Raw genomic sequence first — 21,350 nt, forward strand, 5'->3', positions numbered from 1 at the left:
TACCCACACAGTCATAGTGTCCCGAGGATACGGGGATCTATCATTACCCGCACAGTCACAGTGTCCCGAGGAGACGAGGATCTATCATTACCCTGTACAGTCATAGTGTCCCGAGGATACAGGGATCTATCATTACCCGTACAGTCACAGTGTCCCGAGGATACAGGGATCTATCATTACCCGTACAGTCACAGTGTCCCGAGGATACGGGGATCTATCATTACCCGCACAGTCACAGTGTCCCGAGGATACGGGGATCTATCATTACCCGCACAGTCACAGTGTCCCGAGGATACGGGGATCTATCATTACCCTGTACAGTCATAGTGTCCCGAGGATACAAGGATCTATCATTACCCGTACAGTCACAGTATCCAGTGGATATGGGGATCTATCGTTACTTGTACAGTCATGTTACCCCAAGGATATATGAAATCAAGGGCATCTCAAAGGCACTCAAATGTCATCCCTCACTTCCAACTTCAATAGTCTCTAAATAGCTATTTTACTAACTTCCTTAAGTCATTTCCGATGATCAATGGAGCCCATTGATCCAACAATCTTAACACCCAATGAACATCTATTGAAGATAGTTATTTAAAAAAACAGAACATAATTTGGCAAGCATTGCTGTCTATAGATGATACATGGTCGGGAGTAGTTTACAGCAATAGTATACTGATCCCCTAGTCGCCCTTTGTGAAGTCTGTTTCTTTAGTTCCTTGTGTAAAGATTCATTTTCCAAAATATTCTGGCTTCACTTTGGGAACATTTGTTTTTACAGGTTACTCAACTGCAGTGCATTGACCAATTGTCCAGAGTTCTGGTCTAAGTCGAGTGTTCACTACTTACTAATATTTATGATTCAATAAATCACTGCCTGCCTCTTAAACAGATGTAGGAAAAAGCAGAGGATTTGCAGCTGCCCTGTGTTCTTTGTGAACTCTACAGTACTCATAAGGCAAACTGTGAAACCAACTGAGCACCCCTCCCCTCCCCCCGCCCCCATAGCCAATAGTGACAAAGCTGATCTCAATGTGGCATTGCTTCATTGAGGTCTCTGAGGTGAAAATGGAGATTTTTTAAAGAAAGAACTTGCATTTCTAGAGTGCCTTTTAAGACTTCAGAACATCCAAATGCACTCTAGAAATGCAGCCAGTGAAGTACTTTTGAAATGCAATTACTGTTGTAATTTAGGAAACACAGCAGTCAATATTGCACACAGCAAGCTCCCACAAACAGTAATGTGATAATGACAAGATAATCTGTTTTAGGTGATGGTGATTGAGGTATAAATATTAACCAGGGCACCAGGAAGAACACTCCTTGAATTCAAAATTGTATGTGTTTTGCCTGCCTAAGAAGGCAGAAAAGACCTGGGTTTAACATTTCATCTGAAAGACAGCATCTCTGACAATGTAGCATTCCCTCACTACTGCACTGAAGTGTCAGCCTAGACTGTTGAACTGGAGTCTCCAGAGTGGGACATGAATCTACAACTGTTCTGACTCCAATGTGGGCATGCGCCTCACTGAGCCACAGCTAACCCCAGCCTCAAATGTATATATAATACAGGATACCCCACTGAATCACGTAGCAGATGCAGTTCTATTGAACAATGAACAAGTTTCCCAGGCAGGCTTATGATTTATTTATGGGTGCCCTTTAAAGCTGGGCGATCTGTTGAAGTCAGCCAATCACATTCAACGCTGTGCCTCCGTTCAACAGCTCTTGGACCAAGTGACCAATGGAACGTGCCACTTTGAAGAGAAATGCCCGGTGCAGAGTTGGCGTGCACAGTCACCCTTGGGCAGAGGCCGCTGCCGCCACTCTCCGGGCAAAGGACACAGGCTGGCCCACGTGCAGTTCTTGACCAACTGCTGCTTAGCTCTTCTTCCAGTTCCAGGAGACTATTGAGGTATGAGCCCTTTATGAGATTGGAGGAAAAAATGTACCAAGAGAAAGGAATGATAGTTGTGTCTCTTTGGGAATATTCCACCTACACCAAGCTATAATGACAATTTCAACCATATAATGGTCGTGACTGGTTAACCTAAGTGAATACTTTATGTGCCAGCTGCTCTATGTAAGACCATGTATACTAATTGCTACCTTTGGTTAAGTTTGCACTGTGTGGTGAATTCTCACCATTCTAAGAAAAGAGAACTTGTGTCTACAGCACTTTTTTTCTGACCTCAGGATGTCTCCGAGTCTTCAGAGCCAATGAAGTACTTTTGAAGTGTAGTCACTGTTGCTATGTAGGAAATGCAGCACACAATGAACAGAGATAAACAACCAGATAATCTGTTTTTGACGATATTGGTTGAGAGATGAATGTTGGTCAATACACCAGGAAGAACTCTCCTTTTCTTCTTCAGAAATAGTGCCATGGGATCTACAAGATGCACTGCGGCAACTCGCCAGGGGTCCTTAGACAGCACCTTCCAAACCCATGACCTCTATCACCTAGAAGGACAAGGGCAGCAGATGTTTGGGAACACCACCACCTGCAAGTTCCCCTGCAAGCTGCACACCATCCTGACTTGGAACTATATCGCTATTCCTTCACTGTCACTGGGCAGAATCCTGGAACTCCCTCCCTGGCGAGCACTGTGGGTGTACCTACACTCCAAAGACTGCAGCGGTTCAAGAAGGCAGCTCACCAACACCTTCTCAAGGGCAATTAGAGATGGGCAATAAATGCTGGCCTGGCCAGCGACGCCCACATCCCATGAACAAATAAAAAAAAATGCACACATTACCAGGAAACCTGAAGGAAATTTAGCATTGGTGTCAGGAGGTTCTTCAAACATGGGGAGTGATCGGTGCAGGGAATAGGGATTTGGTCAGCATCACAGATTCATGAAGCCTGGATTCATTTCAGAGATGTTTGGATGCCACGGTGGAAATTTTCCAAATAGATGGGCTGAATGGCCTGGCTCATCCATACCCACCTTGGGAGTGACTGATAGTGTGTGGTTGAATGCTGGTTGGATACATTCTGGGAGGTTTCATCACATGACCTCCTGCCTCCAATTGCAGCTGCCCCCACCAAGCCCACCACTGGTCACCCAACATGCCCATGCCCACTGTGGCCCACCTTCCCATGCTGATTGGGAAAGCAAAGAGACATTTTGTTATTGATTAGTTGATTCGTGACTGCCAATCAACGAGCCTCCCCCCCCCCCCACCCCCACACACAACTCCACCTTCAATATTTTTATAACTAAAATACAAAAATCAAAACCTTTTTTAATGCCTTGATGATTTCTCACCCTGGGCTGATTTGGGTAGTGTGTGGCAGAATAGTCTTTACTTCTTAGAGATTCCAGGGCAATCCTAGAGGGTTGTCAACCTTACTGATACGTCTACTGTCTTTAATAGCATGACTTATTCACTTATCCACTCAGTGAAGTTCAGGGGCAGTGACTGGGACCTCAATGAGAAACTGGGAAGGTGAATTCCTGAAATCAGCATGGTATGTTTTAGGCAAATAGTCTACCGATCCGACTGATCCATAGTTTCCACCCAAAGGGGGCGGAACCACGGAATTCCCAAGATAACAGGAAATATCTCAGAATGCAAAGGAATTTAACTTGGGCTGTCAGAAATAATGAGCAGGTACCTTTTAAAAAATGCTAACCCGGCTAATCGAGGTGTTTGAAATCACGAAGTGGGTTTTTGTCGAGTAGCTGGGGAGAAAATGTAACCAGAGGACACAGATTTAAGCTAATTGGTAAAACAGCCAGAGGGGATAAGTTCTTTTTTCACTCAGCAAGTTGTTACCATCTAGAATGTGCTGCCTGAAGACGGTGGAAGCCAGATTCAATAGCAACGTTCAAAAGGGAATTGGATAAATACTTGAACAGGAAACATTTGCAGAGATATGGGGGAAGAGCAGGCGGGGTGGGGTGGTGAGACGAGACATAATTGGCTGTTTCACAGAGACAGCACAAGCACGATGGGCTGAATGGCCTTTTTTTGTTCTATGATACCAGGACTGGATCCCCAGAACCGTTTGCAGTGACACTTTCGTGAGTTCTTAATATATTAAGGGGAAAAAATCATTTAAGGTCAAGCAAGCTGGCCGAACAAATTTGGGTCTTTTGCTGTTTGCACACCCTCCCGTACTGTACTGAACACTGACACCACATGACTTTGAGAAACAGCAGAAGACATTTTCTCTTAGCAGCTCTCGTCGTATCTGTTTTGAAAGACAACGTTCAGAGTGCTGTTGAAGCCAATTTACGGAAAGTAATAGATTTTGAGCTGACAAATGGGGGCGAATGGCTGGAGAAACAGCGCCGCCCGATGAGAGGAAACAGGATCGCCAGGGAGGGATTGGGACCCTGGACGGGGGGTTTGAGAGGGAGGATCGGGGATGGAACCTGGAAGGAAGTTTGGGAGCATTGAGTTCCTTTTGCAAGAGAAGTTGGGGGCTGAGTTTTATTTTTTCAGGTCCTCCCAGTCTAGAGACGCCCAACTTCACGCTGGATGCATTCCTCCTCGCTTGCAAAAAAAAAAAAAATCCCCCCAAAAATCGTACAGTTCCCATTTCTCATTTTTAGCTGCTGGTGGATCATGTCAAAATAAAGCAAGGGCGGACGTCTGAAGGAACATTGATTTTTCTTTTGAAGATTTCATCGCCTTTTGAGAGACCGTTGGCAGGTAGTAAACCTTGTTCTGTCTGTGTGTGTGCAGTTCCGAAACTTTACTGAAAGTTACTTTAAAAAAAACAGTAAGTTTTCAGCTTCAAAACCTGGAACAGTTTGTAGACATTTTTACAGAAGTGGAAAGGAAGATTTATAAGGTGGGTGGAATGAAATTGAATCTATGATATAAATGAAGGATTCTATCTCTCGAATTGATCATTTTTGTCACAGTTCGAATTCATTCCTCCATAATGATCCTTGCGGCCAATTTTACTCTTTTTTTGAAGAATCGAAATGTTGACAGTTTGCTTTTTTTTTTGTCTTGTTAAATACTGTAATTTTGTTTGAAGAATTTGCGTTATTTTTTTACCGGTTACAAATTTGCCCTTTTTCAGTCGCCTTAACCCTTTAAGGGCCACTGGAAGATGTCAGTTACAGTGCCCCTCTCGTCAAGCGGTACCGTAACTCCGTCCTTCAATAATTGGCACAATTATTAATGGCACAAAACGCCCCAATTCTTTTTGGGTTGAATACAAACTGCACTTGTCCTGCTCAAGTGTAAATCACACAGAAATACCAGTTTACAGTTTCATCCCCCTAAAGCATATTGAAGGTTTTGCCTGCCCCTTTAAAATCTTCTTTAAGTGCTGAAATACAGGATCTGGAAAAGCAATTAAACAACTTCTCAGAATGTTTCTCAGGAGTTAGTGTGACGAACGGTTATTGCATTTCGCGTCCGGACCATTTTACATCTTTCTTGTTGAAGTTCTTTAGGTGTCTGAATGGGTTTAATTAATGCCACAGTGAAGGGGAAGATTCGCGATGTATGATTCCAACAAACCACTCAGTCAGTTCTGTGGATCTGGCCCACATCCTTTTGAAACAATTTTTAAAAAAGTTAGGTTCATATTAAAATAATTACTCTGGGCTGCAGAAGGGACATTTCCTGGCGATCTGCGCCCCCTCGCGTTTTCACTGTGCAGTGCAGCTCTAAAGCACGTCATTTATTACCGCACTTTATTAACTCATTATGAACTGCAGGGGCAAAAGGACGAGGGTTGTTAATTTAATATTCTATTGATTATTGAAATATTTCTATTATTCTGAATCTTAGGACTTCAGCTTTATTCGCAGTATTGTGTTATTACCAATGCTATTGCAGCTCTGTGATAAATGCCAGTCTCTTTGCCAGATGGGAGAGTTGGAGAGGAGAGAACTCCTTCCCCAGGCACTGTCAGTTTTGAGGCCTGGTGGTTGGTTGCAAGGAGACACTTCCAGTGTCACCTAGTCTCTTGCCTCTGACCTTGGCCCAGCATGAGCTCCCACCTCAAGCAGGTCTTGCATCTGTAAACTGCTCCGGTCGTCCACATATTCATCCATAAGGGCAGACATTTAGAAGACAAAGCAGGTCAGTAACTCCCTGGTGGGAGTCTCAGTGTGTCCTGCCATTACATTGACTCAGAAGTACAGTGGGTGACGTGTATGAGGTTGCAGCTAACACAAAACAATACCAGCAGGCACCATGGTTGTTAGGTGATTGGCTATTGGTGTACCCACAGTCCTCAGGGTACTAAGTGAGGTCTGGTTCTGTTGGAACCACATGAGCATGTACAGGGATCTGGGGTCAGGTTGTCCCTTCTAATGTCACCTAGTTAGCCCTGCTGGCATGAAAGAAAGAACTTGCACTTATATAGCACCTGTCACAATCTCTCAAAGTACTTTACAGCCAATGAAGCATTTTTAGAAGTGTAGTTACTGTTGTAATGTAGGAATCGTAGCAGCCAATTTGCACACAGCAAGATCCCACAAACAGCACTGAGATAGTGCACAGATAATCTGTTTTTAGTGATTTTTGGTTGAGGGATGAATATTGTCCCGGACAGTGAGGTGAACCCCCCTGCTCGTCTTCAGAATAGTGCCTGGAGATCTGTTAAGTTCACCTTTATTCGGCCCTCGTTTTGACGTCTTATCCAAAGGATGACATCTCTGATGTGGCAGCACTCCCTCAGTACTGCACTGGGAGTGGCAGCCGAGATTTCGTGTTCAGGTCTCTGAAGTGAGACCTGAACCCTCAACCTTCTGACTCAGAGGCGAGAGTGGCGCCAATGAGCCACCACTGATGTGCCCATGATGGGTATCTGGGCAACGGGCACTCTTCCAATTTCTGGATCGCACCTTTTGCTCCCACACTGATTTTTTTTTCACTCCAACCCCACCCGTACCTCTGGGTGTGAAGGGAACATCTACCTCTGTCTCCAGGTCTAGTTTTAACCAAGTACAGTACAGCTTAGCAGGGAGCCTTTCCAGATCATTGCTGCAATCTCTGTCACTCAGATACACAACCCCTTGTGCACATTCATAAGAGGTCACGTAAGTGTCCCTGCATCGCCATTGACTTGATAAAGCCCGGACAGCCAGACTCTTCTGAATTGGGACTCAAAGGGTTAAATTATGATGACAGGTTGAAAAGAGTGGGCTTGTATTCCTTTGAGTATTGAAGATTAAGGGATTAAAATGGGTAGGCGGTGGCATAGTGGTAATGTCACTAGTCGAATCATCCAGATCCCAGGCTAATGCTCTGGGGACAAAGGAAATCTGCCATCCTTACCTGGTCTGGATTATATGTGACTCCAGACTCACAGCAATGTGGTTGACTTTTGAAATGCCCTCTTGAGTTCAAGGGCAAGTAGGGATGGGCAATAAATGCTGGCCCACATCCCACAAAAAAAACGCGATTGATAGTTTCTCTACCAGAAACTGAACTGGAGCAGCCATATAAATACGGTGGCTACAAGAGCAGGTCAGAGGCTAGGATTTCTGCAGTGAGTAACTCACTCCTGACTTCCCAAAGCCACAAGTCAGGCGTGTGATGGAATACTCTCCACTTGCCTGGATGAATGCAGTTCCAACAACACTCAAGAAGCTCAACACCATCCAGGACGAAGCAGCCCACTTGATTGGCACCCCATCCACAAACATTCACTCCCTCCACCACTGACGCACAGTGGCAGCAGTGTGTACCTTCTACAAGATGCACTGCAGCAATGCACCAAGGCTCCTTAGACAGCACCTTCCAAACCCACAACCTCTACCACCTAGAAGGACAAAGGCAGCAAATGCATGGAAACACCACCACCTGCAAGTTCCCCTCCAAGTCACACACCATCCTGACTTGGAACTATATCGCCGTTCCTTCGCTGTCGCTGGGTCAAAATCCTGGAACTCCCTTCCTAACAGCACTGTACTGCAGTGGTTCAAGAAGGCAGCTCACCGCCACCTTCTCAAGGGCAATTAGGGATGGGCAATAAATGCTGGCCTGGCCAGCGATGCCCACATTCCACGAACAAATAAAAAAACAAGTACCCTATTTCCTCTGGTGAGGGAGTCCAGAACAAAGGACCATAGCCTAAAAATTAGAGTTGGGCCATTCGGGTGTTGTCAGGAAGCATTCACACAAAGGGAAGTGGAAATCTAGGACTCTCTTCCCCCAAAATTTGTTGGGGGTCAATAAAACATTTCAAAAATCAGAGTGATAGATTTTTGTTAGTTATGGGTATTAATGGATATGGAACCAAGGTGGGTAAATGGAGTTAAGATACAGATCAGCCATGATCTAATTGAATGGCGGAGCAGGCTCAAAGGGCTGAATGGCCTCGTCCTGTTCCTATGTTCCTATGTAATCGCCATTCTTGCAGAGTTGTCATTGGCTTTCATGTAACTGACGTGACCTTCTGCAGTGCCTGATCAGGGTCATTAGTAAATAGCACTGAGAGTTTGCCCCAGCCCTCCCTCACTGACCATCCTGGAATGTGTTTACCATATCAGCTTTCTTGATTCTCGAAAAGCAGATCCCTTCATTTCTGGACTGCGCCTTCCTAAGAATAACCTTGAACCACCTGACAATCAGCTTCAACCAGATAGAGACGATCGTAAGCCTCCCTGTCCGACTGTGGCTCGATTGTAGGTTTCTGGCAGGGACCTCGTGTAAAGGACACGCTCAAGGAATGCGTCGCATATCCCAATTGTCACCTTGAGCAACCTCTAATCAATCCATTTCTCTGCTGCACTCTGGCCCACTTTGAGGCTGTTATCAAACCGGAGACGGGCCAGTGGTTTGAGTCTGTTGTCGTGGGTTGGGCTGAAGTAGTGTCTGGCCTATTCCAGCATCTGCTGCAAATAATGTGCTTCTTGGCTCACCTCTCGGGCCAATTCTGGGCAATAGTGGCCTTGTTTTTGGAACCAGGTGGAAGATTCACTGTTTCTTTTTCCATCAACCGTGGGGGTCGGGGGAGTGTGGAATGGGAGGGGTTCTGCTGCTCAGGAAGGCCCTCTTTGTTCCTTTGCAAAGGATCCTCCTGTCAGCTGTTGTAAGGATGCTATGGAAGTGCACACTGTCTTGTTTCATCACCCTGACTGGGTATTGCTGCTCTTCGCCCACTTTGGATCCTCTCCTATTGGGGCCTGGTCATGATGGTGTTCTCCCCATTCCTTGGTGTTTCTGCTAATCATGATTGGGGTCAGAGCAGGGGATAGAGGAAGGACTTGTGTTCGATTTGAACTTCCTTCAATTCCTGGCCATGTCCAGCCAGTGAGAGCTGCTGGACTTGCTTTAATTCCAGTTCAGCTCAGTGGTGGTCTGTCCTCGCCCCAGTCTGTCTGCCTCTGTGGCTCCGCCCAGATGGTGTTGGACCCCAATTCCTGGATGCAGTTCTCAAGACTTACATAGATCCTCATGATTTCCAAAGAAGTCCATCGTATCTCCAAGCTCCTGGTGAATGTGCCAGACGTCCATTTCCTGTGACAAGCATATTGGGATACGTTTTGACTGAGAGCCTTAAAATTCCCGCCCTCTGACTGCTGCTGAACCCATATTGATCTCCATATTTAAAAAAGGATCTAGAAGCACTGGAGAAAGTGCAAAAAAGATTCCAGAACTGAGAGGCTGTAACTGCCAGGAAAGATTGAACAGGCTGGGGCTCTTTTCTTGAGGAATGAGAAGGCCGATCGGTGACTTGATACAGGTCTTTCAAAGCGATGAACGGGTTTGACTTGGTCGACGTAGAAAAGATGTTCCTGCTTGTGGGGAAGACCATAACTATAAGATAGTCACTTATAAATCCAATAGGGAATTCAGGAGAAATGTCTTTACTGAGTGGTTAGAATGTGGTACTCGCGACCCCAAGGAGTAGTTGAGGCAAATAGTATAGCTGCACTTAAGGGGCGGCTAGGTAAGTGCATGAGGGAGAAAGGAATTGAAGGATATGTTGATAGTATGAGAGCATAAACACTAGTTGGGCTTGTTTCTGTGCTATAATTTCTAAATAACCCCAACTTATTCGAGGCCGAAGGACAGAGCTTTGCACGAGCTGCCCTGCTTATTCCATTCCTTTGGCTCATTTTCAGGTCATGACAAATTGTCTCGTTATGAAGACCAGGAGGAGCACTTAAGAACACTTCAGTCAGTACTGACTCTGCATCAAGCCAGGCATTTAGGTGCTGCTACAGTCCCAAAGAATGGGGCATGCTATGAGCCCCATGTAACCAAGGAGCAGTGCAGTCTGAATCTTGTCACATTGTAAATCTTCAAACGGAAGCAGCGCTTGTTCCTTTCTTCTTCAGGAAGGTGTCAGACATGACTCAGTGGTAATGCTCTTGCTTCCGAGTCAGAACGTTATGAGTTCAAGTCTCCCTCCAGAGACTTGAGCACAAAATCTAGGCTGACACTCCCAGTGCAGTACTGAAGGAATGCTGCACTGTCAGAGGCGCTGTCTTTCAGATGCGACACATTAAACTGAAGCCCTGTCGGGTAGACCTGAAAGATCCCATGGTGCTATCTTGCCCAAGCAAAGGGATGTTCTCTTTGGAGTCCTGACCTGTCTTTGCCCCTCAAACAATGTCACAAACAAAAATCAGATTATCTTGTCATTATTTCATTGCTGTATGTGGGAGCTTGCTGTGTGCAAATTGGCTAACGCATTTCCTATATTACATCTTTGTCTCAACGCACTCTACAGTCATTTCAAGGCACTACATAAATGCAAGTCTTTCTTTATTATCTGCTTGCCTTTCAGGATGTGCCGCAACCAGATGTCCGTCTACTGGTTTTGGGTGGTTAGAACTCACTGGTGCTTTCTTATCATCAGCCACTCTTTAAAAGCCAATTCCCCTGATTTTCAGTGGATGGCTCTGTCCTTGGGTGGTAGGAGGGAACCAGATGGGGTTGGCCATTTGGTCATAGACACTGGTTGGATCCAAGTGGCCGAGCATACCCCATCCATTACCTCCTTCATCCTAGCCTTCTTGTTGAGAGTAGCAGCCTTTCCCCTCTTCTGTTACTCGGCAACTCCTGCTGGCTCCTAATCCTGCCAATCAAGCCAAAAGAGAGAATCTGGCACCACCAGCAAGCAACCAACGAGCAACAGCCGACAATTGTCCGTACAGTTTTGGATCTTCATTAATGTTATGTCACAGGTTGAGCCTGGTGTCCAAAAGACAATCACGTGTTCTGGGCAATAGCCTGAGTGATACTTGGAACACTCTGCAAACAATATTATCACAATACATGAGTGTTTGTCTAGTCCCTTTTACTCAACACTTCACGCTTCTCCCTAAACACCGGAGGAGTGGCTCACCTTGGTCTACAGGGTAATCTACTACGAGCAACAAAAAAATTGTGGAGAGGGAGAGAGACAGAGGCAGAGGGGTTTAGGAAGGGAATTCCAGATCTTAGGACCTGGACGGTTAAAGACCGGCCAGCAATAATGGGACGAAGGGAATCGGGAATGCACAAGAGGCCAATATAGAGGATCAGGGAGATCTCAGAGGGTTGTGGTGCTGAAGGAGGTTACAGAGATAGGGAGGGGCGGGGACACGGAGGGATTTGAACACGAGGAAGACAATCTAAAATTCTAGGCGTTGTTAGGCTGGGAGTGAATGTAGTTCAGTGAGGACATGGATGATGGATGAATAGGACTTGGTGCAAATTCCCATGACGTATGCCATGTGAAGTTTTTGGGAAAGCTGGCTGTCGCTGTGTTTCTCTCCTGGACCGTTCACAGATCAGGAGGCTTAGCCTGTGTGGAAACTGGCTTCCCCTGGGGATAGGGATGGGGGTGGTGAAAGAGAGTTGTTGTTCTCAGTCGAGCTGTCAGATATGTAATAAGCCATGGGAGGTAGGGCCCCATGATCAGACCCCTAATTGTGCTTAGCAAGTCAGACCCTTTGTCTCTCTCTCTGTCTCTCTCTCTGTTAAAATCCAGAAAGGACATGAAAGAGCTCAGGAGGATCCCATTCATGAAGCCTTTCTGCTGGCTGGTCATCCTATACTGGGCAGCAAAGGATCCTGACTGCAAATTTATAAGGAGCATGGAAGTCAGGAAGTGAACTGTCTAGCTGAGATAGGATACACTTGAGACCCAGGCCTAGCCAGTCAGGTTAATAAGCAGAGCAGGCATGGACCTAGCTCAGAACATGAAAGGCAACCAAGCTTTGCTTCCGCCTCTAACATTCCCCTGCTTCTGTTCATTTGCTGCCGAAACCCTCTTCCATGCCTTCTAAATGAAATTATTCCAACCATCTCCTGGCCAGCCTTCCACCTTGCACCTTTTTGTAAACTTATGTTCATCCAAAACTCTGCTGCCCTTATCCTAGCGTGCACCAGTTCTCATCCACCCGTCACTACTGTGCTTTCTGAACAGCACTGGCTCCAATTTAAACTTCTCATCCTCGTTTTCAACTCTCTCCATGGTCGCACCCCCTCCTTATTTCTGTAAATCACCTCCAGCCCTTCAACCTTCTGTGATATCTGCGCTCTTCCAATTCTGACCTCTTGAGCATCTGCCATTTTAACCACTCCACCATTGGTGGCCGTGCCTTCAGCTGCCTGGGCCACAAGCTCTGGAATTCCCTCCCTAAACCTCTCTGCCTTTCTACCTGTCTCTTCTCCTTTAAGACCTGCCTTAAAACCTACCTCTGTGAGTCATCTGCCCTTATATTCTCACTTAAGTGGCTCAGTGTCAGTTTTAGTCTGAGAACGCGCCTATGAAGTGCTGTAAGACATTTGTTCCATATTAAAGGTGCGGCATAAATGTATATTCTCCATATTAACTTGCATACAGGACAGAAGAGCTGAATGGAGCTGCTTCCACTGTGAAACTGGAGGTGAAGCCATGAGGAATTTCTCAACAATAATGTGCACATATTGCTCTGGTTCCAGTGCAGATATAAACTGTAATCATGATTAAATACCATTAGTTGAAATGGTGCTATGAGCTGTTTGCTATGTGGTGAGGTCAAGACCCTGGCATCTTTTCTTTCTCTGTAGCACAGCAAGCATCTAGCTAGTGACAACAACCAGTCCCTATCTTCTGATGGGAGGTCCCAACGTGATGTGCCCAGGCCCACCAATTCTCCGGCATGCAATGCGAGACTCGCCCACAAGTTTGCTGTCTCGCCAAAAAACGGTGATCTCGCAGGCTCGTGGGTTGTGGTAGTAATTGCTGTCATTTCTGGAGCAACAGAGAGCCAGAGAGGCTAAGGAAATGGCCTGTAGGCGATCCGATAGAGGGCTTTCACTACTGCTCTGCATGCTGGGTAAGCCCTGTCCCCCATAGACCTTCTCTCCCTGTCCTTTGAGACAATACACTCACAAGTTCCACTCTGCATATGTCTATTGCTGAAGGTGACCTGGAAGTGGGTGCAGTCTTTGAGATGGTGTTGCTGCACATTGGCTGCTGCACTTCCTTACATATTAACAGTTCCTGCAATTCTAAAGTAATTAATTGAGTGGCTATTAGGACAGCGCTAACCCAGCCTGCAGAGCAGTAGTGCGCGCGGGAGAATTGGTGGGCCCCGTCACAGTATTGTGATGAGATCTGCTGTTAGACGATGGAAAGTTGTTGTTGTCATTGACTGGATGCTTGCTGTATCACAGTGAGACACATAAAGATGCCACAATCTTGACCTTAGCGCATACTTTGCAAAGTAGGCAATATTTCAAGGGTGCCAAGTGAGACAGGGCATCAAACCATGTAGCTTCTTATTGAAGATGTCTCGTACCATTCAAAGAGTTAGATACATTCAGAATAGTAATTTGTTAAGAAATACTGACCCACAACTAGTCACGGGAGGACACTGAAACAGTCAATTAGTAAGACTGAGGACATCATCTTCAAACCCTACCACAAACTCCATCCACTCGCCACCAACTCCATCTGCCTGCCTGCCCCCTCTGTGGGGTTACATACAAACATACGAATTAGGAGCAGGAGTAGGCCACTCGGCCCCTCCAGCCTGTTCCACCATTCAAAAGATCATGGCTAATCTGATTGTAACCTCAACTCCACATTCCCGCCTACCCCTGATAACCTTTCACCCCCTTGGTTGAAGCAGACATTTCGCAATCTCAGCGAAGCTTCCAGCCCTGTGTCCTCTCTATCGGAAAGACCACTTCCAGCTTCTGACTTCACATGTCTTCGCCCCTCCCTCAGCCCAACTGCTGCAAATATCCCTCATCCATGCCTTTGTCACATTGCCGGCTCGATTATTCCCATGCTTTCCTGGCCGATCTCCCATCCTCCACCATTTGTGGACTTCAACTCATCCAAAACTGTCTGCCTGTTTCCTATGTCCGACCAAGCCCCATTCAGCCGCACAAAAGTAAAATACTGCAGATGCTGGAAATCTGAAATAAAAACAGAAAATGTTAGAAATACTTCTCAATGCTGATGTTCAGAGGAACTTGGGTGTTCTCGTAGAAAGAACACAAAGTTAGCAAGCAATTAGGAAGGCAAATGGCATGTTGGCTTTTATTGCAAATGGATTGAAGTACAGCAATAAGGAAGTCTTGCGACAGTTGTACAGGGCTTTGATGAGACCACACCAGGAGTATTGTGCAGTTTTGGTATCCATATCTATGGAGGTGGTACAGCAAAAGGTTCACCAGATTAGTTCCTGGGGTGAGAGGTTGTGCTATGATGAGCGGCTGAGTTTAGAAGAATGGGAGATGATCCCATTGAAACATACAAGATTCTGAAGGGGCTTGACAGGGTAGACACTGAGAGGTTGTTTCCCTTGACTGGGGAATCTAGTACACAGGGGGACAGTCTCGGGATAAGGGGTCAATCATTTAGGACTGAGATGAGGAGAAATTTCTTCACTCAGAGGGTTGTGATTCTTTGGAATTCTCTACCCCAGAGAGTAGTGGATGCTTCATCGGTGCCCATCTCAGCCTTAAATATATTCAGATTTTTGGTGTCTTAGGTAATCAAGGGATATGTGGAGCGGGTGAGAATGTGGAGTTGAGGTAGAAGATCAGCCATGATAGTACTGAGTGGCAGAGCAGGCTCGGTGGGCCGAATGGCCTACTTCTGCTCCGATTTCTTATGTTCTTGGATTTGGCAGCAACTGTGGAGAGAGAAACTGTTAACGTTTCACCGGAACTGAGTCTAGTTAGAAATCTAATAGGTTTTGAGCAAGTAAAAGGAGGGAGGGTGGGATAAAGAACAAAAGGGGAGTTCTGTGATAGGGTGGAGGGCAGGAGAGATTAAATGACAAAAGGTTTCATGGTGCAAGGCCAAAGGAAGTGGTAATGGGCCAAGTAAAGAAACAGATGTGTCTCGAGGAGGTGTGAATGGCAGGATAGCAGCCGTCTGAATGCAAAGTAAGAGAATTAAGAAAGAAATGAGAGAAAAGACCAAACAGCAGGAAAACACAAAATGAACTGGGGGCAGAGGTTATGATCTAAAATTATTGAACTCGGTGTTGAGTCCAGAAGGCCCATTCACAAAATGAGGTGCTTTTCCTTGAGCTGGCATTGAGCTTCATTGGAACACTGTAGCAGGCCAAGGACAGAATGGTCAGAGTGGGAGCACAGTGGAGAATGAAAAGGTCAGGTGACAGGAAGCTCGGGGTGGCGCTTGCGGATTGAATGGAGGTGTTCCACAAAGTGGTCACCCAGGTGTGTTTAGTCTCCCCAGGGTAGAGGAGACCACATTGTGAGTGGCAAATACATTATACTAAATTGAAAGAAGTACAAGTAAATCGCTGTTTCACTTGGAAGGAGAGTTTTGGACAGTGGGAAGGGAGGAGGATGGCAGGTCTTGCATCTTCTGCACTTGCATGGAAAGGTGTCATAGGAAAGTAGGGAGGCATTGGGGATGACAAGGATTGGACCCGGGTGTCGCGGAGGGATTGGCCCTTTCAGATTGCTGAGGAGGGGAGAGGAGGGGAAGATATGTTTGGTGGTAGCTGAAATGGTGGAGGATGATCTGTTAAATACAGAGGCTGGTGGGATGGAAGGTGAGGACAAGGGGAACCCTATCATTGTTCTGGGAGGGAGGGGAAGGGGTGACAGCAAAAGTGCAGGAAATGGGACTGACATGATCGAGGGCCCTATCACCCGCGGTGGTGGTGGGGGAGGGGGCAGAATTGCTCAGCTGAGGGAAAAGGAAGGCATATCGAAAGTGCTAGAAGGTTGCATCATAAGAGCAGATGTGACGGAGATGGATAAATTGGGAGAATGGAATAGAGTCCTTGTGCATTCACCCATCACCACTGTGCTTGCTGGCCTAAATCGGCACCTAGTCCCCAAATGCCTCTAATTTAAAATTCTCATCCTTGTGTCTAAATTATCTCATGGCTTTTCCCCTCCTGATCGCTGTAACCTCCACTAACTCTGCAAAACTCCTCTCTCCCACTCCAAAGTCTCAGTTCCTCCTTTGGCGTCTTGTACATTTCACCATGGGCAGCCCTGCCTTCAGCTGTCTAGACCAAAGCTCTGGAATTCCCTTCTTAAACCTCTTCACCTCTCTCTGCTCCTTTTTAAGACACTCTTTAAAAGCCATCTTTTTGGTCGTCCCTCCTGATTTCTCCTCCTTTGGCTCAAGGTTGATTTTTTTCCATTCACGCCTCTATGAAGCATTATTGCCTTGGAACTATCGTTGAAGGCTTTGAATAAAGACAAGTGTCTGGTTTTGTTGTTGTTGCATGGTAAAGCATATTCCTGGTTCCAGGCTCTTACACTCTGGTTTATTTTGCTGTGTTCACCAGGCGTTGTTGCTGAGCTACAGACCGAAAATGCTTCCAACGTTTCTCGCATTGCTGCTGATCACCTGGGGACTCACTGACCCTGTGAGAGGACAGTTGATCGAACCTACTCCAAGTCCAGCTGGGTGTACAGGTAGGTCATGAGGAACCCCTGAGGTTTGCTGCTCTCAGTGCATTTTGATCACTTGGGCGTTCCCACCATAATCATGAACGCTTCAACAGAGTGGGGTGAAGGCAATGCCCTGTGTGGTGCCAAACCAACTGACTCGGAGATGCCAGGTTCGATTCCCAGCACAGCTGATCCAGACCCAGAGCAGCAGTTTTCTGTGGTACTAGATTTGTCGTCAGCGTCTCACTAGCTATCCAGTGACTCGTGCTTGATTGTGTGTGTGTGTGTGTGTGTGTGTGTGTGTGTGGCCCTGGAATTTGTTGTCCATCCCTGTCGCTCTTGAGCAGGTGGTGATAAGCTGCCTTGCTCACACAGAGCTATCAGGGAGGGAGTACCAGGACTTTGACTCAGTGACTACGAAGGAACGGCGATAAATGTCCAAGTTGGCATGGTGTGTGTCTTGGAGGGGAACTCGCAAGTGATGGTGTTCTCATGCTCCTGCTGCCCTTATGCTAGGTGGGACAGGACTTGTTGTAGAATCCTCAGCAAGTTGCTGCTGTGAATCCTGTAGATTCTGCCTAGTGATGGAGCTCAGGTCTTTGGCACTATATCCAGGATATCATTAGGACCCGGTCACAATGTTCCCTCTAATTTCCCTTTGCCATGCATGGCCTGTTTGTTGTGGTCCCTTTAAGAATGCCGCAAGGCTGCCCATGTCACATCTTAAAGGGACTGCTGGTTGTGAATGGCCTGTTTGTTCCCTGTGCAGTGCTCTCCAGATGGCCGTGCGCTCGCATAGCTTAGAGGGAACATTGAAGCCGGTAGTCTTTGCTGTATTCAGTCCATTCAATGGTTACTGGATGTCACATCAAGTGAGTCAGATTGGCTGAAACCATCCACACGGGGAATAGCCCTTTGGATTAAAGATTGCGGCGGTCGACACTAGGTTTGTGTACTCTGGATGTATTCCTGAAGGTTTCATCATATGACCTCCTGCATCAAACCTCTCCGCCCACCTCTTTCCCCCCCCCCCCAATTCCCAGCCAATTGGAAAGCAAAAAGGCTCTTAGTTACCTGATTGGATGACACACAAACTTTTTATCCTGTCTCAATATTTTTATCACTAATAAATGAAAGCATTCAAAGAAATTGAGAACGTCACCATTGTTTTTAAAGATGTTCCTATATTGCTGCTCGTAGCAGTGACCTGGATATTGATCTTTAATTCCTGGAGACTCCAGGACTATCATTGAAGGTTGGCCACCGTACTGAACCCCAGCATCAGCCAGTGGAGTCATTGTTAACATGTCACTCGCATACGAAACGTGCTGTGTGGATCGACCTCCCCTCGTGAAAATCACCCAATCTTCATTCTATCAAAATCAAATGGGAATGATAATTGGACAGTTACTATAATGGTCGGGCGATCCAGAGTCCCAGTTTTGCACCTGGACAGTAAGTTGAAAATCCACCCCAGTGCCTTCAGAAAAGTGGAGTGGGGAGGGAAGAGGTTTGAAATAAAATGGTTTAGAATTGGACAGTTGCTTTCAATGGCCAAAGAGCCATTTCAGGTTGGTGCATACACAGTCACCCAGGGGTAACTATAAATTCTAGTCATTCTGGTGACATGAGTACTGAACTCCCAACCAAAAGTGCCTTGGTTTAAAAACAAAGCCTAGGCCTGGCAGCAAATTTTACCCTCCATTGCATGGGCTGCTCCAGTTCTTCTCCAGACCACTAGGTGGAGCACTTGTTATGGTGAAGGCTAAAGGGAAATCCTGTTAGGCCAATCACATGCAACCAAAGTAGGGTCCCCCTCACATCCACAGCCCATTCTTAAGGGGCATTTCTCAAGCTGCTTTAGAAACTGCAGCCTACAGTTGACTGATATGGGCTGTAGTTAGCTGTGTGATTTATAAATTTGTTGCCTATCCTTCTTCAGGTGGAGTAGGGTTGCTGACTCTGGTTGTTTGTATCCTTGGAGGCTTCATCATATGTCCTTTCATCTCCAACTTTTTTAACCCATAGCCGATTTTTTAAACCAATAAATAAATGTGTTCAAAGAAAAATAAAATAAATCTACCATCACCTCCACGTCACACTCCATCCTGACATATATTATCAATTTCTTCATCCTCACTGGGTGAAAATCCTGGAGCTCCGACCCGAACAGCACTGTGGGTGTAACGACCGCACATGGACTGCAGAAGGCAGCTCACCACCACCATCTCGAGCAATTAGGGATGGGCAATAAATGTCAGCCAAGCCAGCAGTGCCAATGTCCCAAGAATGAATGAGAATAATATTTGTGTATTAATGAGTTTGTGATCTGTATTGTGGTTTTCCTTCTGATTGTAGTCAGCTTCCTAACCTTTCTCCTAACCTGACTCTACTGTATCTTGGAGGAAAGCTATGAGGTAGATCAGCAAATCCTACCTCCGTCCTCACCCACCCTTGGGCCACAGTTAGTGTGCAGCCCAACGGGTTTGCAAACCCCCACCGCATGTGATATCCTCACTTACGCAGTTCCCTATATTTGGCAAATAATGCTAAGCATTTTCCTGTATCATTCAAGGCAATTACAAAGGCAGTGCGTAAAACATATTGCTTATTGGCGACCAGTTCTTCACACATCGTTAAGCCTGTACTGAACTTTCCCATGTGCGGTGCTCAGTTTTTGATGTCTGTGTCTAACCCACAATTCTCCCCTTGGCTGGCAGACTGGCATTTTGTGTCGCTGCTTCCCTGGTTGAAACAGGAACTGAATGGGTACTGCATCCCATGCCCAGTGAGCAGAAGAGCCTGCAAGGGATTGCAGCATTGGTAATTACCTTTAGCATCCACCACTTATAGCGAGCAAATCACATTAATGCCTCCGTGCCCATTATAAGTGGTAGGAGAGGACTCTGCTCTTAAGTATTTCTTCAGACGTTCAAAACCTTTTATGGAATCATAGAATGGTCACAGCACAGCAGGCTATTTGGCTGGTTGTGTCCATGCCAGCTCTCTGTGCAAGCAACTCACCTAGTCCCACTCCCCTGCCTTTTCCCCATAGCGCTGAATTTTTTTTTCTCTTCAGATAATTCTCCAATTCCCCTTTGAAAGCCCCGATTGAATCTGTCTCCACCACACTCTCAGGCAGTGCGTTCCAGATCCTAATCACTCATTATGTTTATTTTTTAAATGTCTCTGAACGTCCTTTTTGTGCTGCTTTTGGTTGTCTTTCAGGGAAGCAGGAATGTCCGGTGAGCGTGTATTTTGTCCTTGACACTTCGGAGAGTGTCGCCCTGCAGACCCGTATCCATGGCGACCTGGTCACCAATATCAAAAGCTTCACCAAGGACTTTGTAGATAAGTTGGCGAATGGAGCATTCAAGAACAGGGTGAAAATCATCTGGGAGCTCGGGGGCTTACACTTCTCTGACCGGGTGGTGGAATTCAGCCAGATAACCTCCAGCAAAAGTGACTTCTTAGATGCCCTGAGAAGTATTAGTTACATAGGCCGCGGCACTTTCACAGACTGTGCCCTGAAAGAAATGACGGACAATATAAAGCAGCAGTCCCGGCACGATTCCCGGATCCATTTTGCCATCGTCATCACCGATGGTCACGTGACGGGGAACCCTTGCGGCGGCATGCAGCTCATGGCGGAGAGAGCCAGGGACGCTGGTATCAAGGTGTTCGCTGTGTCTGCTGATGACCTCAGGAACGAGCAGGACCTGCGATACGAGCAGGGCCTCAAGACCATTGCCAACTTCCCACACGAGCTCTACCGGAACCATTATGCAGCAACATCTGCAGTTGATAACGTACTACCAACCACAACAATTGATCGAATCATACAAGTTATGGTAAGTGCTCTTTGGTTTAAAGCATTTGTTCTTTGAATTGCTTTTTTTTTATTTTCATCATATAATTAAACTGTAGGTTTTATCTATGTAGAGCTGTCCTGTTCTCAGGTGTAGCTGGGTCTTATGATCACCAGACATCTTACATTATGGGTACAGTGCTGGGCCCTAAAACCATCAGATATTTACTGTTATGAGTATTGTGCTGTCTTACTTTGCACGTATTCTGGGGACATTTTGCTACGCAAAAGCATTATATAAATGCAAGTTCTTGTATATGCTGCTCGATCAGTTTGAGAGTAGTGACTGCAGAAGGCTGGCAGCACCAGAGTTATACTGTGTGCTATGAATCTGCATTCCTGCACTTGGGCAGAGCTTTATTTCCGGCCAATAAATGTCACAGGTTTTGAGACTGCAGGTGGTCTTCACTCTTGAAACCATTCTTTAAAGAAGCTCTGTGGTTCACACTTTATAAAGTGCCCAGGAGGTGCAACCCCATTAGACAAGCTACTGCAGTGCCCACCCCAAGCTGTGTGAGATAGGCACACCACTGTGTTCTGTGTTGAGTGTCAGTGGGGAGCGCCCACACTCCTGAGTCAGACGATTGTGAGTTCAAGTCCCACTCCAGAGACTTAAGCAAAACTCTCAGCTGATACTCACTCCAGTGCAGCACTGAGGGAGCACTGCGCTGTCAGA

At 46.3% G+C, this 21,350-nt stretch overlaps 1 protein-coding gene across 2 annotated transcripts in view; it reads left to right on the top strand.

Moving 5' to 3' along the window:
- The first annotated feature begins 4,417 nt into the window (after positions 1–4,417).
- col6a2 (collagen, type VI, alpha 2) overlaps positions 4,418–21,350 on the top strand; it is an 88,050-nt gene continuing 71,117 nt past the window's right edge. Inside the window, exons 1-3 of one of the 2 annotated variants that reach the window (XM_068036127.1) lie at positions 4,418–4,668; positions 16,701–16,830; positions 20,035–20,657. In XM_068036127.1, the coding sequence (XP_067892228.1) occupies positions 16,728–16,830; positions 20,035–20,657 (726 nt within the window). In that variant the 5' untranslated portion in view covers positions 4,418–4,668; positions 16,701–16,727. The remainder of the gene's footprint in view (positions 4,669–16,700; positions 16,831–20,034; positions 20,658–21,350) is intronic. The other variant, XM_068036126.1, reaches the window with a different exon arrangement.

Source organism: Heterodontus francisci, chromosome 7 (genome assembly GCF_036365525.1).
Source record: "Heterodontus francisci isolate sHetFra1 chromosome 7, sHetFra1.hap1, whole genome shotgun sequence".
In the NCBI taxonomy this organism is placed as follows: domain Eukaryota; kingdom Metazoa; phylum Chordata; class Chondrichthyes; order Heterodontiformes; family Heterodontidae; genus Heterodontus; species Heterodontus francisci.